Raw genomic sequence first — 26,766 nt, forward strand, 5'->3', positions numbered from 1 at the left:
GAAACCCGCATAAAGAACTTTAAATATTTAAATTTGGCCCTCCTAATTTCTATTTTATCCGACTGGTTAAAAATGTCCCAGAAAGGAACCAGGTATAGAAGATAAGGGAGAGAAACAGCATTATATACTTTCGCAAAGTGGCGTTTACCAAGATTCAGCTGTGATCCATCTGCGCCAGCATACGCATACGTATTAGTACGGTATTAGCATACGTATTGTATATTAAATTACTAATACGTATTAGTGTATTAAATAAATCAGCAATGTATTAAATCAAATCAGAATACGTATTAGTGTATTAAAATTTTCTCTGCCTTTCAGATCTCAGTATGGGTGAACAAGAATCTGACAAATTCAACTTTCCTTTAGAAGAGGAGAAAATTCTTGACTTTTGGAATGAAGTTAAGGCGTTTCAAGAGTGTCTCAACCAGTCCAAAAAGAAGCCTAGGTTTGTGATTTTAATTGTTGGCATTAAAACTGTATTGCAGTACTTGCCTAAGTGTTTTAAGGAGGATGCAATTAGAAACTGGGTGGTCATTCTTCTGACAAATTTTGTCTTAATATTAAGTATATTGTTTTAGTGTTGTCACTTGATGGAACTGTTGATTTCACTTATAGATATTACTCTTTTTTCAACAATCTTATTTGCTTTATTTGCGTAATTTAAAGTTGAGCTGACAAAATTATGGTGCTCTGTGCTGTGATTTACCTTACTCGTATTAAAAAAAAGAAAGAAAAGATTCTGATGGACTGAACACATCAACAGAGCAGGTATACACATTTTAGTTATCTTCTGCCATTTTATCTGGGTGTGGAGTTTCATCAACCAACAATACAGTAGCATTTCGATATCATATATATAAGTGCTTGTTATGAGCTCCGTTTTCAGGCCACCCACATCCAAAAAAAAATATATATTTAAAGATTCCCTGACTTTGGATTTTTTGTTCAAAAATATCTTCTTTTAAAAAAATAAAAGTGGGAAACCCACAACCAAAACTGTTAAGGATAGATGGTAAAGTAGAGAGCGAAATACCCTAACAGTAAAGTATTTGCAGGTGTATAAGACAAAAATAAAGAGGGCCGAGAACAGATTTAGTAAAAAAAAAAAAAAAAAAATGCTGAAGTTTCTTCATTATATATAGATTTGACAGAATTTTATTAGTTAAAGTTACGTGTTGCTTAAAAGACAAAGTTCATCAATTACAATCCAAATGTATATAGAAGACGCAGCCCATTTTATGACTTCATTAGACGTATTTATTCTTGATCCATGGGTAAAATGCTTGTGATAGCGGAAAAATAATAACATTAGACTTACCTATGTTAATTCTTAGTTTATTTACCCTCAGCCACGTTACAATTCTATCAACTGTTTCCTTCACCGACTCTCCAGTAGGTCTACTGTGTTTGCAGTGCTAATGGCTGTTGTATCATCAGAAAAAGTGAAGTTGTTTTATTTGTTAGGTTTACTGCTAAGGACACCCTAGACGGTCAATCATTTTGATCAAAAGCTTCCGTCAATTAATTGACGTGTGCTTCAAGCGACTCTTCAATCTTAACCAAAGCTAGTTTTAGGTTTAACTTTGACTACCGGCTAAATTTTTATTTTCAGTTCACAGTCGGGTACTAAAGTGCCTATCGTGTGTGAAATGCAGAATAATACTGTTTTGGCTATTATTGCATGCACTTTGGTTGCTCTAAAGCGAAAAAAAAAGAAAGGTCGTTGGTCCAAGGACTGGTGCAAGATGAGAAATCGCTTCACTCGTGATCTGTTACTAAACGTTCCGCGCGATACCGAACAAGAGGACTACAGGAACTTTATCAGAATGGACCAAGATAGTTTTGATTTTTTACTCAAGTTAGTACGGCACAATATAGAGAAGAAAGATGAGAACCGCACTCCTTCTCTCGTCAGATTGCACAACTCCGGTTCAAAAATCGTATAGTTAATAATTGTTTCAGCAAATCGTTTTTGGTCTTGGCTTAGCTTCTTCATTTTCATAGCCCAACCGTGAGCTAGAATATTCTCTTCTGTCTGAGTTTGCTTGAAGTATCCGTAGCTAATTGCACAAGTTGGTAAGTGGAATCTGCCTGACGTTTTTTTCTCTTTCTCTTTTTCCTCTTTTTTCCCTTTTTTTCATTCTAGCTGAAAGTTCCACTGAAAAAATTTCTTGCAAATGAACTCGAGTGAAAATTTTGTCTTGGCACACTTTAATTTGCAAAAAAAAAACTGTAATTTTTGATGGTTTTTAAAATCATGCCGGTAATTCCCTTCTCCGTGGAAAAGTTTTCCATCAAAAATCCAGCAAAAGGGTATTTTCCAGCAAAGATTTTTTGGGAGGCGAGAGGTTTAAAAAACTTATAAAACGCATCAAAACTGTGAAATCGATATCTACTCCCTTATGATTTCTGGGAATAATTCTGGTCTACGCTGTTATTATGAAAGTAAAGAGTAACATTAAAGCCCAAAATGAGCAGAATATATTCTGTATAGGAGAGGGAATGCCCATTCCTCAACCTCATGATCGAAGAAACTTCGGAGTGTGCTCATTAGATCAGAAATTGAGAGTTCTAGTCCTTGTTTTTAAAGTGCAAAGGGATTAGAGACGAACCAGCCGCATAGGGGTGTTATTTTCCGAGGAGTGTTATTTCCCGAGGGGAGATTTTCCACGGCGGGGGTATTTTCCGGAGGGGGGGGGGTAAACGCCGCCCACCAAACAATCGAGTGTCTACTGCTAGTACAATTAATTAAAATTCTTACCTCTGTTGTTTCTGTTTCAGCAATTTCAATCTGATCCCAAATGAATGAAAGTCATTGTAGTACCACAGGAAAGGTTGTGGGATGTCATCTGTTTGCGTTCCAGACTTCTTTTTTTTCTCGATCGCCTTGTATTCGCGATTGAAATTTGTTCTTAAAAGTTAATTTTCCTTTTTAGTTCGAGAACTGTATAATCTGGTTTCAATATCTTTACCGCCTGCAATATCCTGCCCAATGCTGCACTTTTTTTTTATTTAGATTAAAATACTCTTTACTTTTAACGTTTCATAACTCAGGGTGATCCCGGTATAACTCAATTAATAAACAAATAAACTCGTTTTCCACATTTTTGCTTTCTTCCGGTATATCTTCCATTGTTGTTTGCGCGTGACTGACGCAATATTTGAACAACACTAGTCTAGACGGTCAATCACCTTCTTCAACCGATTGAGTCATTCGAACTCTATCAATCACCGTCAACGCTTGACTCAAGCATCAAACAGGTTCCTAGACGGTCAATCATGCTTAAATCAATCGATTGACGGAAGCTTCTGATCAAAATGATTGACCGTCTAGGGCGTCCTTTAGTTCATTTATTTTGTGACAAAATTATTTCAACAATTTGGCAAATCATTAATAAATTTAAAATACAATATATAAGACCAAGGACTGATTCTTTGGAACACCAATTTCAACCTGTTTTTTTCTTGAAGAAGAATCGTTTAATGGATATACTGCTAAGAACTACTTAAAAAAAACTCCTCAAAATTTTATGTTTTTCTCCTCTGACTATACGCCTAACAATTTTTAAGTAGAAGTTCATGGTCTACCATGTCGAAAGCTTTCATCAGATCTAAAAATACAGCTCCTACTTTAAAACCTTCATCTAATGCATCATTAACAATACTCGTCAAATAAATCGCCGCCTGTTCCGTCGTCCTTTTCTATTTAACCCAAGAAAGCGTGTACCAGTAACTTATGACCCTCCAAAAAATCATCATTCTTGCACTAGAACTTTCTATAGTTTCCTTGGTCTCTTTGACTCTCACCCTTATGAATTGGGGTTCTACCGGCAACTTTAAAACAATCTCATAATTTGACAAAACGTCCGTTAATTAACTCACATAAAACTGATATATAACGGGGAAAATACATTTAAGCGTTTCTGTGACAAAATGATCACTACCACATGAATTACTATGCAATCCACAAACAATTTGTTTGATCTCCTCAACTGTTATAACCCTTTGATGAAGAGATACTATCAATCAGGTCTCTCAATAAAGGATCACTGTTATCCAACACAACTGACATACTCGAAAGACTTGCTAGACTCGGGCTAATATTTGAAAAAATAACTCTGAAATTCCTTACACATATCGTTTTCCATCTTTAAAGTCTCTCCCCTTGCATTTTTTTTTAATTCATCAGGTAGAATTCTTTTGAATCCAAATATTGCTAGTCCAAACAAATCCAAATATTTTTGGTTTTGTTGTTAAAATTTCTATATTTTTAGAATTATTATTCAAGTGCTGTAATTGTTATGGTGCTTTGATATTATTACTATATGTTTTGTTCTTCACAAAGTTTACTTTGTCACAAGATCTTTGTTTCGACTCATCAACTTGCATTGACGTTGTTTGTTTTCAGCCAACTGTGTTTCTAGGGCTTCTTTTCTCTAATCTGTTTTTTTTTATCCATATTTAAGAAGAGAATCAAATTTGTGAATACTAGTACCATTGGATCATGTTTTTTTTAAAGGTGCAACTTCAATAGATTTGAAGCAGTGATTAGGATTCTTACCCTTAAGCTTCAAAATCAAAGCTAAAACTATTCCAGACATGCCCTCTTTGCATTCATTTTTATACTAGATACTCTCAAATCAGCGTGATAACTTGTTAGCCTTTATCACACTGCTAATCAAGGTTTACAAATAAGCACGAGGCTGCTGCCCACTCAAACTTTCTACATGGCTAGAGTCATTTGCACTTCATTGAAAACAATATGTATTTTGAACAGTGTGGTTTAATTGGTCAGAACATCTGCAAGAAACCGAAAAAAATCACAGTACTAATCCAGTTTTTAGGAAAGAAAAAATGTATCTTCTTTTTTTTCAAATCCCACCTCCTCTCCTCTCAGTGACGACATCTAATTGTAACTGTAGACGTCACCTGCATTTTTTCTAATATTAAGGGGTATATAGCATATAAGGGGCATATAAGGCTTTTATTGAAAGCTTTGTCGTGGAAACTTGAAAAGGGGCTCATTCGATTGGAAATTCAAAGGGCTAGTGCCCTTTCTAATAGTCGAAAGTGATTTGAGGGCAACTAACCCCTTTTCACGCCCCCCTTTTCCCCAAACACAACCAATCAAAATTTTTAGATAGCAATTTTGTTCAACGTAGTTGAATGTTTTAGAAATTAGGTCTTTGAGGATAATAACCCCCCTCAGAGCCCTAGGGGCAAGATTTGTAAGTTCTGCCCTGGGGGTATATAAGATTATTACAGACAGTGATGTTGTTGAAACTTCAAAAAGGGCTCATTCAATTGGAAATTAGAACGGCTTGTGCCCTTTTTAATAGTCGAGAGTGATTGGAGGATAACTAACACCCCAGGGTTGTAGGTTTGTAGGGCAATGGTTGTATGTTATACCCTGGGGCATATAAGGTTTTTATAGAAAGCGCAGTCGTAGAAACTTCAAAAAGTGATCATTCGATTGGAAATTGAAAGGGCTAGTGCCCTTTTTAATAGTCGGAAGCGATTGGAGGCAACGAACCCCCCTCTTGAGCCCACCATTTCCCCAAACACATCCAATCACAATTTTGATACAGCAATTTTCTTCAACGTAGTTGAAAGTTCTGGAAATTATGTCTTTGAGGATGACACCCCGCTCCCCCCAGCCCTCATGGCAAGGGCTGTAAGTTATGCCCTGGGGGGATATAAGGTTTTTATTGAAAGCGTTGTCGTAGAAACTTCAAAAGGGCTCATTTGATTAGAATTTTAAAGGGCTAAGTGCCTTTTTTAATACTTGGAAGTGATTGGAGAGCTACTGACGCCCCTCTCACGCCCACCATTTCCCCAAACACAACCAATCAAATTTTGAGGTAGCCATTTTGTCGAACGTAGTTGAAAGTTCTGGAAATTAGGTCTTTGAGCAAGACAACCCCCTCAAAGCCGTAAGGGCAAGGGATGTAATTTATATCCTGGGGCATGTAAGGTGTTTATAGAGAGTGCTGTCGTAGAACATTCAAGAAAGGCTCCCTGGATTGGAAATTGAAAGGGCTACTGCCTTTTGTAATAGTCAATAGTGATTGGAGTACAACTAGCCCCCCCACGCCCAAATTCCCATTTTCCCATTATTTTTAAAAAATAAATGTTGCATTAAGATTAAATCAAAATGCACAGTGTTAAGGCTAATTCCCAATAAGGAATCTCAGCAGTATACCAAAAACGACTGAGGGTATTATGTTCAAACTTTCGGGGCAACTTCAGCTCTTAAAATTTAACCAAATCAAAATACCGTAAGTGTATCCAAGCTATCAAAGAAAGAAATTTTGCGACTGGTATCAAGTTTTCTTTTTCAGGTCAACTAGAGGAGGTATGAAACTAAATTAAACACTACTATTTGTATCCAGATTTTTAAAAGGGTGTATGTTGTTAAAAACTGCTGAAAATTTTTCTCCAGCATACAAATAGCAGGCCAAACTATAAAGTCTTGAAAAAAACGAAAAGATTTAAAGAATTATTTTCTTTTTCCCTGAAAAGAATATGTCAATATAAAACAAACAGACTACTACTACTACTACTAACATCTCACCGCATCACCCAGCCGACTGAGGCCAACAGAGCTACGCACGTTCCTCCACTACCCCAATCTTTTCAAAGATTCCCTTTTTACACCCGCCCAAAAAGCTCCCAGTTCCTTAAAATCTTTCTTTAGGACCTCCTCCCACCCCTGATGGGGACGAACTGCTTTCCGTTTAGCCCTAGATAGTTGGCAGAAAAGGACAATCTTCGGCAATCCCTCATCCTTCATCTTCACAGCGTACCCTAGCCCCCTCAACCTCTCTTTCGTTATACCCCTAAAGAGCATTATTAAACCACATTTTTCGTTCAGCCTATGCTTTGAAATACGGTCAGTTATCTGAGTACACAGAACAATTCTTGCGCACATTCTCTGGAAAACATCTAGCAAATCTTCATCCTCTTTTTGGAGCGCCCATGCTTCAGAGCCATACTTGACCACTTTTATCACTGTAGCTTTTAGCATTCTAATCTTGGTTTGCAGAATTATCTTCCTATTCTTCCAGACTTTTTTTAAGTGTGAAAAAACACCCTGAGCCTTGGCTATTCTATTTTTAACATCTTCACTGCTCCCACCATCTTTACTAATAATACTACCAAGGTAATTGAAGCTGCCCAACTGATCAATCTTTTCATTACCCAACATCACATTTTCATCTTAACTTATTCCTAGCCTTGGTGACCTGATCTTCCTAACCTTAATTTTCGAAGTTATTCTAGCACCCTGAACTCGCAAAACCTCTAAAACCTCATTCATTTTGATCACACTTTCATCTAGGATGCTTAAATCATCAGCATAATCTTAACTCCAGAAGACTTTTTCCTCCCCATTTGATTCTGTGGTCTCCCATTGCCTTTCCTGTGCTCCTTAAAACAAAGATCAACAAAATGATCCATATAAAGAGAGATAGAACAAAACCCTGCTTAACTCCGGATTTAATATGAAACCAGCCGCTAGCCTCATTTTCTACTTGAGCAACAGTATTATTATTATCGTACATGTGACTAATCACATTTACGCATTTGTCTGGTATACCATACAAGGATAAGACCTTTACTAAAGCTCTTTTATTAACAGATTCGAATGCTTGCTCATAATCTATAAAACTGAGGACCAAAGGTGTTTGACAATTCAGGCACTTGTCAATCATTAGCCTAAGATTGAAAATTTGGTTGACACATCGTCTACCCTTCCTAAAACCGCACTGTTCTTCTCTTATAACTTTGTCAACCGCGTCTCTCAATCTAGAAAGTATCATATTACTAAGTAATTTGCTACCTATAGAGACCTGGCTAATCCCTCGATAATTACCACACTCACTCTTATCACCTTTCTTATACAGTGGCTTAATTAAGGTTTTCCTAAAATCGTTAGGTACTTCCCCTTTTTCAGAAATCATATTCATAATCTTCAGTAACTTATTTCTAACCTTAGAGCCACCATATTTAAGAAACTCATTTACCACCCTATCAGCACATGGAGCCTTATTATTTTTTAATCCTTTTAGTACTGTTGCTAATTCTTCCTCACAAAGCAAATCTTCCTTCGCATCCAGGGTATCACAAACTTTTTCATTTTCCTATATATTATGTCCTGCAACTCTATCTCGGTTTAGCAGATTCTCAAAATATTCGGCCCATCTTTCTTTGGTTCTTCCCTTATCGCTAATTGTGACCCCGTTCCTATCTATAACTGAGCCAAGTCTGGATTGACTACTCCCTCTCAATTTGTTAACGTGCCAGTAAAATGTCTTACTATTATGCCGTCTAGCTGCATCTTCCAGATCCTCGGCAATTTTATCCATGGCCTCCACTTCACATCTCCTTAGCTCATATTTTAATGCTTTATCCACTTTCTTTACATTTCTTTTGTTTTCATACGATCTGTCATTCAGAAAATTCTTGTACAAGTCCTTTCTCCCTTCTATTAAACATAAAGCTTTTTCACTAATATACTTAGCTGCAGTTCTAGCTTTCTTACCTAATACACCTTCCGCAACTTCACAAATTATTTTTCTAAAATCATTCCAACCATCTTCCACATTATCAATTTAAACTCTGAAGTTAAGTAATCAACTGCTCCTGAAAAATTTTTCGCAGATTTTGACCCCGGAGTCTACCAACGTCACAACTTCCCGGAAGGTAGTTACCCTTCCGATATTTCAGCTTTAAATCAACCCTTGACACTACTAGATAGCAATCTTTACTTTTAATATCAATAACAGCACTCCTATATACCCTAGTATCTCGTATTGATCCTGCCAGTCTTCGGTTTACTATAGCATAATCAATAAGGTTTGTTGTCTTACCATCACATGAATACCATGTTAACCTATGAGCCATTTTATGGCCAAACACCGTATTGGTTATAACCAGATTGTTATACCTACAAAATTGCAAAAGTCTGTATCCATTACTGTTTTCTTTTCCTAGACCAAATTTACCTAGGCTGGAATACCATCTATCCCTATTTCTACCAACCTGGGCGTTAAAATCTCCCAGTAATAACATCATATTACTACCTGGGACCCTGTCTATTTGCTCCTGTAACTGTAAGTAAAATTCATATGAGTCACTAGTATCTCCGTCTTTCGGTTCTACAGGAGCGTATACTACTATAACTGATACCCTGAACTTTCTAGTCATAAAATGAGCAATTAGTATTCTATTATTAATACCTTCCCAGGCTAAACAAGACTTAGCAGCTTAAATTAATTAAAAAACCTTTTTCACAAAATAAGTTTTTCAAAGAAAAGTAAAGAACTCCATTAAACCAAAAATGAACATAAATAAAATCAAATAATCTATCAAGTGTGAAACTACCCCAAATCTGCATCAACAAATAAATGAAACCCAAAATGAACAGAAATTACAATAAATAACCGAGTCAAATTCAAAACAAGCAAAAATTAACATGAGTAGGGCTCACAACACCTATGCCTTCTCAAGGCCAGAATATAATTTGGCACTTAACTGAAAAAAAATAGATTTTAAATGTGTTCTCTTTTATAACTTTAATAAATGAAATATTACTAGCATTTTGATTACTAAATATCAGTATATGTATATTAAACTGACAATGCACATTCCATTTGTATTTTTTTCAGTAAAGTGCAAATTATGTTCTGGCCTAGGGAAGGCATAGGGGTTTTGAGCCCTACTCATGTTAATTTCTGCTCGTTTTAAGTTTGACTCGATTATTTATTGTAATTTCTGTTCGTTTTGGGTTTCATTTATTTGTCAATGCTGATATGTGGTAGTGTTACGTTTGGTAGATTATTAGATATTATTTTTGCTCATTTTCGGTTTAATGGAGTTCTTTACTTTTCTTTGAAAAACTCATTTTGTGGAAAAAGGTTTTTTAATTAATTTCTGTTCGTTTTATATTGAAATAGTCTTTTCAAGGAAAAAGAAAATAATTCTTTAAATCTTACCGTTTTTTTCAAGAATTTATAGTTTGGCCTGCTATTTGTATGTTGGAGAAAAATTTTCAGCAGTTTTTAACAACATACACCCTTTTAAAAATCTGGACACAAATAGTAGTGTTTAATTTAGTTTCATACCTCCTCTAGTTGACCTGAAAAAGAAAACTTGATACCATTCGCAAAATTTCTTTCTTTGATAGCTTGGATACACTTACGGTATTTTGATTTGGTTAAATTTTAAGAGCTGAAGTTGCCCCGAAAGTTTGAACATAATACCCTCAGTCGTTTTTGGTATACCCTGAGATGCCTTATTGGGAATTAGCCTTAACACTGTTCAATTTGATTTAATCTTAATGCAAAAATTATTTTTTAAACATAATGGGAAAATGGTAATTTGGGCGTGGGGGGGGGGCTGGTTGCCCTCCAATTACTTTCGACTATTAAAAAGGGCACTAGCCCTTTCAATTTCCAATCGAATGTGCTCTTTTTGAGTTTCTACGACAACGCTTTCTATAAACACCGTATATGCCCCCAGGGCATAAATTACATCCTTGCCCTGAGGGCTGTGAGGGGGTTGTCATCCTAAAAGACCTAATTTCCAGAACTTTCAACTACGTTCGACAAAATGGCTACCTCAAAATTTTGATTGGTTGGGTTTGGGAATATGGTGGGCGTGAGAGGGGCGTTAGTTGTTCGCCAATCACTTTCAGCTGATAAGAAAGGCAGTAACCCTTTCAGTTTCGAATCGAATGAGCCCTTTTTAAGTTTCTAAGACATCACTTTAAATGACAACCTTATGTGTCCTCAGGGCAAAGCTTTCAACCCTTGCCCTGAGGGCTGGGGGGGGGGGGTTTCATCCTCAAAGATCTAATTTCCAGAACTTTCAACCACGTTGAACAAAATGGCTATCTCAAAATTTTGATTGGATGTGTTTGGGGAAAGGGTGGGCTCGAGAGGGGGGTTCGCTGCCTCCAATCGCTTCCGACTATTAAAAAGGGCATTAGCCCTTTCAATTTCCAATCGAATGATCACTTTTTGAAGTTTCTACGACTGTGCTTTCTATAAAAACCTTATATGCCCCAGGGCATAACTTACAACTCTTGCCCTACAAACCTACAACCCTGGGGTGTTAGTTATCCTCCAATCACTTTCGACTATTATAAAAGGCACAAGCCCTTCTAATTTCCAATCGAATGAGCCCTTTTTGAAGTTTTTACAACATCACTATCTAGAAAAACCTTATATGCCCCCATGGCAGAGCTTACAACTCTTGCCCCGAGGGCTCTGAGGGGGGTTAATATCCTCAAAGACCTAATTTCTAAAACTTTTAACTACGTTGAATAAAATTGCTATCTAAAAATTTTGATTGGATGTCTTTGAGGAATAGGCGGGCGTGAGAGGGGGGTTAGTTGCCCTCAAATCACTTTCGACTATTAAAAAGGGCACTAGCCCTTTGAATTTCCAATCGAATGAGCCCTTTTTCAAGTTTCCACGACAAAGCTTTCAATAAAGAACTTTATATGCCGCCAGGGCATAACTTACAACCCTTACCCTGAGGACTGTGGGGGATGTGTTTTGATAAATGGTAGGCATGGAAGGGTTGTTAGTTGCCTTCCAATCACTTTCGACTATTAAAAAGCGCACTAGCCATTTCAATTTCCAATCAAATTAGCCCTTTTTGAAGTTTCTACGACAACGCTTTCTATAAAAAACCTTCTATGCCCCCTGGGCATAACTGACAACCCTTGCCCTGAGGGCTGTGAGGGGGTTGTCATCCTCAAAGACCCATTTTCCAGAACTTTCAACTACGTTGAACAAAATGGCTATCTTAAAATTTTAACTGGATGTGTTTGAGGAAACGGTGGGCCTGAGAGGGAGGTTAGTTGCCCTCCATTTACTTTCGACTATTAGAAAAGGCACTAGCCCCTTAAATTTCCAATGGAATGAGCATTTATTAAAGTCTCTACGAAAACGTTTTCTATAAAAACCTTATATGCCCCCAGGGCATAACTTACAACCCTTGCCATGAGGGCTGTGAGGGTGTGTTCTCCCAAAAAACATAATTTCTTTCAGGAAATGAACTACGCTGAACAAAATAGCTATCTCCAAAGTTTATTTTGTTTTGTTTGGGGAAATGGTGGGCGTGGAAGTGATGTTAGTTGCCTTCCAATCACTGTCGACTATTAAAAAGGGCACAAGCCACTCCAATTTCCAACCGAATGAGCCCTTTTCGAAGTTTCTAAGACTACTCCTTCGATACGAAGTGCCCTGGTCTAAGACCAAGAAAAAAAATAAAATACATTGTCCTAACATCGTTCTTTACTTAGGCAGCCCTATCGCGCTGCCTATGGTTAATTAGCTGCAAACTGGAACAATTCAAGTCGCCATATACTACCAAAAAACTTTCCAATAAACAATCTTGCCATTCCCGTGGAAAAGGGCATCCTCCCCCAACAGGAAGCCCTTCATACAATAGTTTTTTCTTACCACAGATCAAAACTTTTCCAGATGGTGGCCCTACAGGTCTGCTTTAAAAACAAATGATAATAATAAAAAATTTCAAAACGAACTATTTAAATTTATTATACTAAAAAAAATTCGAAATTGTCTATCATTATAACTTTCTTTTACAAAAAAAAAATACACATAAATATTTACAAACAAATTACAAAAACATCGAAGAAAATTATAGTGATATCACTTTTCAACTTTATTTTTTCATTTTTTTCCTTTAAACTATAATTCGGCTACTAATTATTTCCAACAACAAAACAAAAAAACAATATGAAAAACTGGCAACGCTATTTTGTCCATTTCTACTCACACACAGATACACGCTCACTACGTATCTGCTCTGACATAACCTACATCTTTCCAATAAATTCATTAACCAACAACTCCATCCACTCGCTCTTTCCACCTTTCACTCACACTTAAACGTACTATCATTCTCCTGCACTCAAAACCAAACCTCTTAACTCAATCTCTTTTCTCTTCGTCCTCCTTTTCCACACAATTTCATCACAATCAACACCACAGCTAGCTCTCTCATCTCATTTCCGGGAATTACCACAATCAATATGATCAACTGTATCTTATCTTCCTCAGTGTTCAAAACCATCCCACGTTCGATTAAGGCACTAAAATATTTATCTACAATTCCATCATTATATTTGCAATGAAAAAATTTGTGCTTCAGGCCATTTATCGCTGTTTCGTCACATATCTTGCACTTTGGGCCTTCGTCTCGAGTAAAACCACTCACTCGATCTTGGTGCGGCAGTATGCCATGAATAAACATAAACATAAATTCTTTCATAAGCTGACTAGGCGGTACACTATGCATTTTCTCAAACGATGACTTGAAATTCACAAAGGGGTTCCTTTCTTTTCACGTGAAAATACACTCCTTCCGTTTTCTCTAAATATCCATCCACTTTCCTTTTCCTTTCAGCCTTTTTCACATGCTCACTCAGCAAGCCTAGGTTAGAAAAAATGGTACTCCTGTACTAAACGCACTCTTTTATATAGTGCTAGTTTGGTTAATGCTAATGAAATAAAATAAAATAGGATGAATATATAATAGTTTAGAAACAAATATAGGCTATATATTTGCACATTAGGGGGGGGGGGTGGGAGGCAAAGCATACCATATATTATATACATAACCTAACCTAGGTACCTTTGTCCCCCCCCCCTAAACCCTAAAAAACAGCAGTTTAAATATAGTTCTTGCCTTTGTTTATCAAACAGTTCGTGGTAACGAACTGTAAGTAAGGAGCGACCCGGCTCAATGGTAACCGAAACTCTAAAAAACGGAATTTTGATACCAATAGATACATTTAAAGAACCAGATTTTAATGTTGATTTCAAATATATGAGTTTCATCAAGTTTAGTCTTACCCATCAAAAGTTACGCACCTGAGAAAATTTGGCTGATTTTAGAAAAAAGGGGGAAAGACCCTCTAAAAGTTATAAAACCTTAATTGAAATCACACCATCATATTCAGCGTATCAGAGAACCCTACTGTAGAGGTTTCAAGCATCTACTTACAAAAATGTGGAATTTTGTATTTTTTGCCAGAAGAAAGATCACGGATGCGTGTTTTTTTTTATATTTATTTTTTTTTTCCAGGGGTAGTCGTATTGACCCAGTGTTCCTAGAATATCATGAGAGGGCTCATTGGAACGGAAATTAAAAGTTCTAGTGCCCTTTTTAAGTAAACAAAAAGATGGAGGGCAACTAGGCCCCCTCCCACGCTCATTTTTTTCCCAGAGCCACTCGATCAAAATTTTGAGATAGCCATTTTGTTCAGCATGGTCGAAAATATGATAACTATTTCTTTTAGGATGACTTAGTCCCCCGAAGTCCCCGGGGGAGGGATTGAAAGTTATGAACTTTACCCAATGTTAACATATAGTATTGGCTATTGGGAAGTATACAGAAGTTTTCAGGGGGGATTTTTTTCTGGTAGGTGGGGGGGTTATATTGGAGGATTTCTCCATGAAGGAAGTTTTCATGGGGGAAGCGACACTGCTATGAAGGGGGCGTCGGATTTCCGAGCATTATTAAAGAAAAAGATCAGAAATTAAATAATAAAAAAAAAAAAGTTTTTCAACTGAAAGTAAGGAGCAAGATCAAAACTTAAATCGAACAGAAAATATTACGTATATTTCATTTTGCCACTTTATTTTTGTTCACTGAAAATTTGGAGTAAGCAAGTGTATGATTTATTGTAAGAAAAAATTATTTGATTTCACCTTATTATTAATTACTTAAATAAATGAAAAAAGAATACAAGACATTTATTAGACAGTTTCTTGACAGTTTCTTGACAGACAATTATTAGACAGATTAGACAGTTAATATGCAAATTTTGTTTTAATTATTCATGTACGGTGAGCCAAAATCAAAACCTGCGTTAATTCAAAAACGTTCAAAAATTAAATAAAAAAAACAAGCTTTTTAACTGAAAGTAAGGAACGGCTTTAAAACTTAAAACGAACAGAAATTATTCCGTATATGAAAGGGGCTGTCCCCTCCTCAACGCCTCGCTCTTTACGCTAAAGTTTGACTTTCTCACAACTCTATTTTTTTTAAACAATAAAAAACTTAGCGTAAAGAGGGAGGCGTTGAGGAGGGGACAGCCCCTTTCGTATACAGAATAATTTCTGTTCGTTTTAAGTTTTAACGTCGTTCCTTACTTTCAGTTAAAAAAAAACTTGATTTTTTTTTTATTTAATATCCCACAAGGCAGCGTGAACCTGTTTTTCATCACGTGTCTCGGTCTATTTCGTGACTGGTTTACATTGCAGTATATAAAAGAGTGCGTTTAGTACAGGAGTACCGAAAAAATATATCTTAGAATAATCACATATGAGACTTCAATTTAATTTAAAAATTTTAAAAGACAGTTTTTTTTGTAAAAAACTATTTCCTTTCAATTCTGTTTCATTCATAAGGATGAAAAAATCATGCATAAATCAAACAGTTCGTGGTAACGAACTGTAAGTAAGGAGCGACCCGGCTCAATAGTAACCGAAACTCTAAAAAACGGAATTTTGATACCAATAGATGCATCAGAAGAATCATATTTTTATTCTGATTTCAAATATATGAATTTTATTAAGTTTAGTCTTACCCGTCAAAAGTTACGAGCCTGAAAAAAATTGCCTCATTTTTGCAAACAAGGAAAAATAACCATTTAAAGTCATAGAACTTCAATGAAAATCACACGATCAGATTCATAGAATTCGAGAACCCTGCTGAAAAAGTTTCAAGCTTCTGTCTACAAAAACGAGTATTCATTTAGTTTTCTTACCAGAAGAAAGATCACGGATGCGTGTTTATTTTATTTATTTTTTTTGTTTTTTTTTATTTTCCCAAGGGTGATCGTATCGATCCAGTATTCCTAGAATATTGTGAGAGGGCTCATTCAAACGGAAACTAAAAGTTCCAGTGCCCTTTTAAAGTAACCAAAAAAATTGGAGGGCAACTTCCCCCCCTCCCACGCTCATTTTTTTCCCGGAGTCACCCAATCACAATTTTGAGATAGTCATTTTGTTCAGCATAGTCGAAAATCTAATTAATATGTCTTTGAGGATGACTTAATCCCCCACAGTTCCCGGGGGAACGGCTGCAAGTTACAAGCTTTGCCCGTTGTTTACATATGGTAGCTATTGGAAGTATACAGACGTTTTCAGGAGGAATTTTTTTCTAGTGGGGGGTCGGGGTCAGAGTACTGGTTACGGGGGAGGATATTTCCTTGGGAGAAGGGACATTTCCGTGAGGGGGGCGCCAGATTTCCCAGCATTATTTAAAAAACGATCAGAAACTAAATTAAAAAACAAGTTTTTTTCAACTAAAAGTAAGGAGCAACATTAAAACTTAAAACGAACAGAAATTATTTCGTATATGAGGGGGTCCCGCCCCCTAGTCAATACCTCGCTCTTTACGTTTAAGTTTTTTTAGTACTCTCAAAAGATCTATCTATTCTAATGAACCGGCATTTGTGACTCAGGTGCTTAGGATTCGAACAAAATTCAAACTTTGGGGTAAAGATCGAGGCGTTGAATAGGGGGTAAAATCCTTAGTATGCGCAATAAAAACATATGAATATAGAAATTCGCTACATAAGTAATTTCGCAAGTAACGTCAGAGATAACTTTCCAGAAATCCAATTAGCCAAAAAGAAGAAAATGAATAGGCCAATTTCGTTTTAATTATTCATGTACGGTGAGCCAAAATCAAAGCTGCATTAATTCAAACACGTTCAGAAATTAACTAAGAAAAAACTGTCCCCTCCTCAACGCCACGCTCTTTATGCTAAAGTTTGACTCTGTCTCACAACTTTATATTTTTAAACAATAAAAAACTTTAGCGTAAAGAGCGAGGCGTTGAGGAGGGACAGCCCCTTTCATATACGGAATAATTTCTGTTCGTTATAAGTTTTAATGTCGCTCCTTACTTTCAGTTAAAAAAACTTGTTTTTTTTTTTTAATTTCAAACAATTGGCTATACGAAAAATGTGGTTCAATACCGCTCTCTAGGGCTATAATGAAAGAAAGTTTGAGGCGGATAGGGCACGTTGTGCGGATGAAGGATGACAGATTGCCGAAGGTTGTTCTTTTCGGTCAACCGTCTAGGGCTAAACGGAAAGCAGGTCCTCCTCGTCTGGGGTGGGAGGTTGTCATAAAGAAAGATTTAACGGAAATGGGAACTTCATAGGCGGGTGTAAAAAGGGAGGCTTTGAATAGATTGGGATTGAGGAGGAGCGTAAGTAGCTGTGTTGGCCTCAGGGGGCTTGGTGCTGTGGTGAGTTGTTAGTAGTAGTATTATAGTACTACAAAGCACCTTTATATTACTTTTATAGTGCTAAATAGTACCTTTATATTACTTTCATAGTACTAAATAGTACCTTTATGTTACCAAATGGTATAATTTTAGTTTTTACTGTCATTTTCACTTGATTTTGGAAAATTGGCTGCAACTTTGCCCTCCCCCCCCCAGGATTTTGACGAAATTACTGCACTGCTGTAAAGGTGAATAACTAAGCAAATATCACCACCCCGTGGAATACCAAAAATGCATAAACAGTGTAAAAATTAAGTCAGAAAAAAAATCTTCATAATTTTATAAATAAATCCTTCTGATAGCACTTGGCTTTTCTTATTGTTTGCAATTTCCATGCTCGTTCCATTTTATCCTAGTTAGGTTAATAAATTTGAATCTTTATTTCTCTAGTTAAAGTGAACTAAAGTTTGCCTCTCTCTTTTATTAGAATGAGTTGAGACAACTTCACTTTTCAGTGTAAAGGGGGAAGTTTCAATCCAATTTAGAAGAGAAAAACAAATTGAATTCAGGATAAGTAACTTTCTAGTTGAATTTTTCGAATTTTCAGGAAATTGAAGAAAGAGAAAATGCCATCTCATCAAAAGTTCCAGAGCAATTTTCTTTAAGTATTGATCTTCTGAAAAAAGACAATTTTTGACAACCTAAACTTTTCGTATTTGAATTTCAATATTGACTGTTTTGGGAACTAACTGTTTCTTCTAAGAATTACAATGTCTCAGGTAAAGAATTAAGAAAAAAATGTAAAAGAATTAGTGGTCATTTTTCTCAACGTGCATGAAATATTACCATATCCGTTTCAATTTTTCTGTAAAATAATTAATATCTTTTATTTATTTTTTTGGTAAGGAGTCTCAGACCAAATGAACCCATTTGTGGGACTTTGAATAACTTCCTATGAGCCTAAAATGTTCAGTTTGGCTTTTACTTCGAAATAAAAAAAAAAACAAACTTGAAAATATTTGTGGCTAATTAATTAATTTCTGCTTATACTCATGCCTATGCTCAAGGTTGGGATTGGAAGAACTTTCCAAAATTACTTTGAAGAACCTTGCCAGGGATAATTAAGGATAATTTATCCTTTCGGATAATTTAAGTTTTCCGGGTATAAAGCTACATTTGCTTTTATTATCCGATACAGTTGGAAATTATTTTTGATACCCCTCCTTCTCCATAATTGGGGATGTTGCTACTTTTACATGTGTATTCAGATATGGCAAACTATTTTCCAGTTGTAGTGTTCTCTCCTATAACTGATTGTCAATAATAGTCCAGTAAAACTACGAAAAAATGGCCAAACCTCGACATTTACGCGTATTTCAAAGGCGTAAATATAAGATTATGCGATCCCCCCCCTCCAGAATTTATATAAATTTGTGCTGCTGTATTTAGGAAAATTAATGAAAGAAGAAAACCACGCTGATTTACAGTAGAAACGTATAATTACGTTTCTTTACGATTTGAAACACTATTTTGTAAGTCTAAAATTTCCGAATATCTCATTCTCGGCTTGGTGCTGCGGTGAGTTGTTAGTAGTAGTAGTAGTAGTAGTAGTAGTAGTAGTAGTAGTAGTAGTAGTAGAAATTCTCGAACATTTCATTCTCTTACACTAAAATAAAATTGTGAACAGAAGAAAAACGAGTCAGATAAAAACAGAAACAGGACAAAATAGCTATTATAAAAACAGAAACAGACCAGGAAAACAAAAAACAGGTCATCTTTTTCTGTTCTGTTTTTTGCATGAACAGAACAGAAACAGGTACTTTGAAAACAGAACAGAAACAGTGCCCATACTTAATTCAAACAGTAAAAAAATTAATTTAAAATTATGGTCGCAAATTTCCTTACGATAGGAGGACTTGAACCTGTTCACCTTCGTTCAATGGACGCGCTCTCATCCACTCTGCTATCGTAAGGTATTATAATGCCAAATTTTTCTAATGACATTCTTTTCATAGAAGAGTTATAATAAAGTTACCAGTAACCAAAATTACCAATGAATTTAGAAATGAAGGGAGTTTTTTGGTTTCATAAAAGATAGTGATATTATTTTTTCCCTATTCTTCGTATGGAAGTGAATAAAAAAAATAAAAAAAATCGATTGCGAATTTCTTCCACAACATAACTGTATATTATCTTCTTTTCATTTTTTTTTCTTTTCCTAAATTATTAGTATAATTTATGGTATTATAAAATTTACCCAATTACTAATAACCTAAATTAATAGTAAATTTAGAAATGCGAAGGGTTTTGCAGTCCGATAAACACTAGTGATATTCTGTGTCTCCCTTTTATGTGGAAATTAATCAAATGATATTTTTTCTTTGCGAAGTTCGTCTGCACCATGACTATGTTAATACTTTTTTCCTCTTCCTTCTTTTCCAAAATTACTAATATTATTTTTTGGTAAAATTTATCGAGTTTGTTATATAGACTAGTGGTTGCGACCGCACGCTGTAACCATGGTAAACCAGATTCAAATTCTGGTTATGTCATGATTTTGAACCCTGTGGTAGCACAGTGGATTGATGCACCACTTTGCAATACAGGGCTTGGGGCTCCATCCCCGCTACCACAGTTGGGCGACAGACCTGATACTTTTCTCTGTAAAAAGACTCAGCAACTGAATTGTTGGTCCAACATCATGTGCGCTGTCAATGGCCCTGACGGATATCATTCCTTTTTTATTATCTTCAAATTACCATATTCAGGCATATTTATGGTTTGTTTAACCAAATGGTGTAAATGAAACTACAGGTTGCCAAGTCTTTAGAATAAAATTACTTAAAATTATGTTAATAGTACACGTCCCTTATCTTGTTGTTGTTATTCTTATGTATAAAATGAGCATTTCGAAGGAAAGTGAACTAAGCCTACAATATATAAAATTTTGTTGAATTTCATAATAATAATTTTGCACGCAAACTTTTAGTTCTTGACTACTTAAACTTTTCGTATTTGAATTTTAATATTGACCGTTTTGGGAACTAACTTGTTCTTCTAAGAATTAAAATGTCTCAGGTAAACAATTAAAAAAAAAATAAAAAGAATTAGTGGTCATTTTTCTCAACGTGCATGAAATATTACCATATCCGTTTCGATAATTCTGTAGAATACTACTACTACTAACAACTCACCGTAGCACCAAGCCGCCTAAGGCCAACACAGCTACTTACGCTCCTCCTCCATCCCAATCTATTCAAAGCCTCCCTCTTTACACCCTCCCAGGAAGTTCCCATTTCTTTTAAATTTTTCTTTATGACGTCCTCCCACCCCAGTCGTGGACGACCTGCTTTCCGTTTAGCCCTAGATGGTTGGTCGAAAAGGACAATCTTCGGCGATCTGTCATCCTTCATCCGCCCAACGTGCCCTAGCTACCTCAACCTTTCTTTCATTATAGCCCTAGAGAGTGGTATTGAACCACATTTTTCGTATAGCCTATTGTTTGAAATACAGTCAGTCAGCTGGGTGCCGAGATCAATCCTTAGACAATTTTTCTGTAAAATATCTGGCAAACCTTCTTCCACTTTTTTGAGCGCCTATGCTTCCGAGCCATATTTAACCGCATCTATCACTGCAACTTTTAATATTCCACTTTTAGATTGTCGACTTATCTTCCTATTCTTCCACCCTTCCACCTTCTCTAGCACCCTGAACTCGCAAAACCTCTAAAACTTCATTCATTTTACCCACACTTTCATCTAGGATGCATAAATCCCCAACATAATCCAAGGCCAGGAGATTTTTTCCTCCTCATTGGATTCCGTGGTCTCTCAATGCCCTTCCTGTTCTCCTGAAGACAAAGGCAATCAAAATAATAAATACAAAGGGGGATAGATCACAACACTGCGTAACTCCTGATTTAATACCAAACCAACTGCTAGCCTCATTTCCTACCTTAACCGCAGCAGTGTTATTCTCTTACATAGCACTAATCAGTTTATGTATTTGTCTGGTTTACCGTACAAGGATAAAACCTTTACTAAAGCTCTTCTATAAACAGAATCGAACGCTTGCTCATAATCTATAAAAATAAGGACCAAAGGTGTGTGACAACTCAGGCACTTCTCAATTATTAGCCTAAGAGTGAAAATTTGGTCGACACATCCTCTACCTTTTCTAAATCGCACTGCTCTTCTCTTAAAACTTTGTCTACGGCATCTCTCAGTCTAAAAAGTATCATATTACTAAGTAATTTGCTACCTACAGAGACCAGACTAATGCCTCGATAATTACCACACTCACTTTGATCACCTTTCTTATAAAGTGGCTTAATTAAGGTTTTCCTAAAATCGTTAGGTACTTCCCCTTTTTCAAAAATAATATTCATAATCTTCAATAACTTATTTCTAACCTCAGAGCCACCATATTTAAGAAACTCATTTACCATCCTATCAGCACCTGGACCCTTATTATTCTTTAATCCTTTTAGTACTGTTGCTAATTCCTCCTCACAAAACAAATCTTCCTTCACATCCAAAGTATCACAAACTTTTTCATTTTCCTCTATATTTTTTCCTGCAACTCTATCTCGGTTAAGCAAGTTCTCAAAATGTTCGGCCCATCTCTTTTTATTTTTTTCCTTATCGCTAATTGCGACCCCATTCCTATCTTTAACTGGGACACGTCCGGATTGACTACTCCCTCTCAATTTGTTAACGTGCCAGTACAATATTTTACTATTATGCCGTCTAGCTGCATCTTCCTGATCCTCGGCAATCTTAACCACGGCCTCCACTTCACACCTCCTAGGTCATATTCTAATGCTTTCTCCACTTTCTTTACATTCCTTTTGTTTTCATACGATTTATCACCCAGATAAGTCTTGTACAAGTCCTTTTTTCTCTCTATTAAGCATAAAGCTTTTTCACTAATGTTCTTAGCTGCAGTTCTAGCTTTCTTTCCTAATAGACCTTCAGCAACTTCACAAATTATTTTTTTAAACTTATTCCCACCATCTTCCGCATTATCATATTTTATACTCTAAAGTTTAGTATTCAACTTTTCCTGGAACGTGTCTCTAAAATTTTTATCCTGGAGTCTACAAGCACTATAGGTTCCCGTGAGGTTGTTACCCTTCCGATATTTCAGTTTCAGATTAACCCTAGACACTACTAGAGGGCGATCTTTACTTTTAACATCAATAACAGCACTGCTACATACCCTAGTATCTTGATTGATCCTACCAGTCTTCGGTTTACTATAATATAATCAATAAGGTTTGCTGTCTTACCTTCACGTGAATACCATGTTAACTTATGAGCAATTTTATGACCAAATACTGTATGGTTATAAGTATATCGTTATACCTACGAAATTGGAAAAGTTTGTATCCATTGCTGTTTTCTTTTCTTACATCAAATTTACCTAGGCTGGGATACCATCTATCCCTATTTCTACCAACCTGGGCGTTAATATCTCCCAGCAATAACATCATATTTCTACCTGAGACCTTGTCTATTTGCTCCTGTAAATGTAAGTAAAAGTCATCTGAGTCACTAATACTTCCGTCTGTTAGTTCTACAGGGGTACCTACTACTATAAGTATTGCCCTGAACTTTGTACCGCTAAACTGAGCAATTAGTATTCTATTATTAATACCTTCCCAGCCTAAACAAGACTTAGCAGCTTCCTTATTCATCTTCAACCCTACTCCCTATCTATGTACCCATCCTTCCTGCCTGAGTAAACAAATTCTTTATCACCTAATTTCGAGCTTCCTACCCCTGAGATACGAGTTTCTGAAACTCCTAATAAATCCAGTTCGAATCGTCTGAATTCGTCAGTCAAAATGTCGATACGATAGTCCTTTTTTAATGTCGTAACATTCCAAGTTCCAATTCTCATGTTCTTTAAATCATTGAAATTATTTTCGCCTCAGGAAAAACAATGATCCCGGATACCAGTACAGGACGGGGGTCACATATTTTCTCAAGTCTACACCGACACTCTAAAGCCGGCTTAGAACTGGACAGCAAGATGTCCCTGGGACCTCCATGAATGGGGGCTTTGTGTAATCCTGGACCCATCTTGGTCAAAACATGGTTTTCAGCACTTGGCGATGCTCTACTATCAACAAGAGTCGAAATCCTGCACAGACAATCACAGGACTATTACCTCCGACTCATTATATATTCATACCTACAAATAATATGTTACTACGGGGAGACAGCTCATAATAGATAAATTAGCTAGGAAGATGTTTTTCAGCCCGAAGACGCCCCTAAAAACATACAAAGCCCAGAAGAATTATCCATTAGTCAGAATCCCGTGCGAATGCTGTTTCGTTTACTTGGCTATACTTTCCGTGAGGGTCGCCACTCCTCAAGTGAGAATAGAGTTGACCGCAAGGTCCCCAGTCTTGCAGGTGCCCCGAAAAGGTCGAGGCAGCCCTTTGCAGAGGCTGTTGTCCATAGATCTGGATCTTACGCCCTACCACAGTTGTCCTCCTATAGAGGATCCTCCCGCGATGGTGTTCTGCATCACCATGCAGTTTAACCCATTACTGGGAGAAGGTTTGCAACTCATGGGACCTGTGGACAAACCAGTAGTTTCTGTAGAATAATTACTTTCTTTTATTTATTTTTTGGGAAGGGGTCTTAGACCAAATAAACCTATTTGTGGGACTTTGAATAACTTCCTATGAGTCTAAAATGCTTATTTTGGCTTTTACTTCGAAATTAATAAAAAAAATCAAGTTTTTTTAACTGAAAGTAAGGAGCGACATTAAAACTTAGAACGAACAGAAATTATTCCGTATATGAAAGGGGCTGTCCCCTCCTCAACGCCTTGCTATTTACGCTATAGTTAGACTCTTTCTCACAACTCTATTTTTTATAACAATAAAAAAGCGTAAAGAGCGAGGCGTTGAGGAGGAAAAAGCGCCTTTCATATACGGAATAATTTCTGTTCGTTTTAAGTTTTAATGTCGCTCCTTACTTTCAGTTAAAAAACTTGTTTTTTTTTATTTAATAAAACACCAATGTTGGTAATTTTGAAGTAACCTGTTTGGTTTATTGAAGCAATTTTTTAATTCGCCAAATCAACAAATGTTTTTCTGTAGGCTACATTTGAAAGGAATATAATTAATTGTAAGAAAGTATCGATGAAGCTATATTGCATCTGAAACAAATTGATTGTTTGAAAATACGAATTCCCTGAAGTTTGGAAAATTCATAATTTTTTAGTGCTATAATGATTAGAGAAAAAAACAGGAATTTATTTTGTTTTCAGAGAAGCACAAATGATCTAGCCTTTGAAGAGCTTAAGGAGATGATAGCCCTAATCTCGTTTGACTTGATTATTCATCCATAGCAATAGGTGTTATTTTTAAGTTCTACATTATCATTGATTTTAATTTATATTTGTTTCAGGTTTAATATTTTTTACTAATAGTAATTTTAGGTTGTTTTAAATTTGATTTTTGGGCTTTAAAAATGCCCAAGTCTATTCGCAAACCTTTTGTTTAGTTTTTTTTTCTTTTATTTTGCTGATGTCATCGTTTATTTTGAAATTTGGCATTTGACATTACTGATTGTGAGTACTTTTAACAGAATATCTGATCATTTTAAAGATGAATTGAGTAATCAGTCTCTTACCAACAAAAGTACATTTTTTTAGTTACACATTTTATGATGGTCCTCCTTTCGCCACTGGGCTACCTCACTATGGGCACATATTAGCTGGGACGATTAAGGATGTAGTTACACGCTATGCACATCAAAATGGATATCATGTTGAACGACGGTTTGGTTGGGACTGTCATGGTCTACCTGTTGTGAGTAAATTTCATATTGTATACTCAGTTTTATTCAAGTAGGTCTACCGTGAGTAGTAAGTCTCGTCTGGATTCTAGTGGACTATGTTCCATCCTGTGTTATTTGTCCCACTTTACGTTCCATGGCACCTTTCCATGACAGATTACTAGACTGATTATTGCTATTGTTGTCAATTGAATATGGAATTTACAAAGTACTAAAGTTAACTTCTCAAATAATAAACCCCAGGAGTCAAACACACACGAAAATCTAAAAAACCTAGGTCTGAAAATCCCCAAACGGCCAATTAAATATTCTAACTCATGATCTCAGGCAAGTCAAAATATGAAATACTAAAGTTAACTTCTCAAATAATAAATACCAGGAACCTAACACCCACGAAAATCTAAAAAACTAGGTCTGAAAACCCAAACAGCTAATTAACTATTCTAATTCATGATGTCAGGCACGTCAAATCACGAAATCTAAAAAACCTAGGTCTGAAAACCCTAAACAGGTAATTAACTATTCTAATTCATGATTTCAGGCTCGTAAAACCACAAAATACTAGAGTTAACTTCTCAAATAATAAACCCCAAGAGTCAAACACACACGAAAACCTAAAACACCTAGGTCAGAAAATCCCCAAACAGTCAATTAAATATTCTAATTCATGATTTCAGGCACGTCATATACGAAATACTAAAGTTAACTTCTCAAATAATAAATCCCAGGAACCTAACGCCCACGAAAATCTAAAAAAAACTAGGTCTGAAAACCCAAACAGCTAATTAACTATTCTAATTCATGATATCAGACACGTAAAACCACAAAAAACTAAAGTTAACTTCTCAAATAATAAACCCCAGGAGTCAAACACACACGAAAATCTACCTAGGTCTGAAAACCCCTAAACAGCTAATTAAATATTCTAATTCATGATTTCAGGCGCGTAAAACCACAAAATACTAAAGTTAACTTCTCAAATAATAAACCCCAGGAGTCAAACACACACGAAAACCTAAAAAACCTAGGTCTGAAAACCCCTAAACAGCTAATTAAATATTCTAATTCATGATTTCAGGCGCGTAAAACCACAAAATACTAAAGTTAACTTCTCAAATAATAAACCCCAGGAGTCAAACACACACGAAAACCTAAAAAACCTAGGTCAGAAAATCCCCAAACAGTCAATTAAATATTTTTTTCTCTTTTTTCTCATTTTTTTCTCGGAGAAAAAAAATTCATGATTTCAGGCAAGTCAAATATGAAATAATAAAGTTAACTTCTAAAGTAATAAATCCCGAGAACCTAAGGCCCACGAAAATATAAAAAAAAAAACTAGGTCTGAAAACGGAAACAGCTATTTACTATTCTAATTCATGATTTAAGGCAGGTTAAATCACAAAATACAAACTTTAACTTCTCAAATAATAAAGTCCAGGAGTCAAACACACACGAAAATCTAAAAAACCTAGGTCTGAAAATCCCCAAACAGCAAATTAAATATTCTAATTCATGATTTCAGTCACGTAAAATACGAAATACTAAAGTTAACTTCTCAAATAATAAATACCAGGAACCTAACACCCACTGAAATCTAAAAAAAAAAAACTAGGTCTGAAAACGCAAACAGCTAATTAACTATTCAAATTCATGATTTCAGGCA

At 35.9% G+C, this 26,766-nt stretch overlaps 1 protein-coding gene across 5 annotated transcripts in view; it reads left to right on the forward strand.

Moving 5' to 3' along the window:
* Positions 1-26,766, forward strand: part of IleRS (Isoleucyl-tRNA synthetase) — a 117,241-nt gene that overhangs the window by 19,510 nt on the left and 70,965 nt on the right. For all 5 annotated transcript variants that reach the window (XM_089096690.1, XM_089096689.1, XM_089096691.1 and 2 more), the window contains exons 2-3: positions 322-448; positions 24,961-25,117. In XM_089096690.1, coding sequence (XP_088952816.1) covers positions 330-448; positions 24,961-25,117 — 276 coding nt within the window. In that variant the 5' untranslated portion in view covers positions 322-329. The remainder of the gene's footprint in view (positions 1-321; positions 449-24,960; positions 25,118-26,766) is intronic.

This window comes from Artemia sp. Qi Xiang Cuo, chromosome 11 (assembly GCF_049724085.1).
Source record: "Artemia sp. Qi Xiang Cuo chromosome 11, ASM4972408v1, whole genome shotgun sequence".
NCBI classification, from domain to species: domain Eukaryota; kingdom Metazoa; phylum Arthropoda; class Branchiopoda; order Anostraca; family Artemiidae; genus Artemia; species Artemia sp. Qi Xiang Cuo.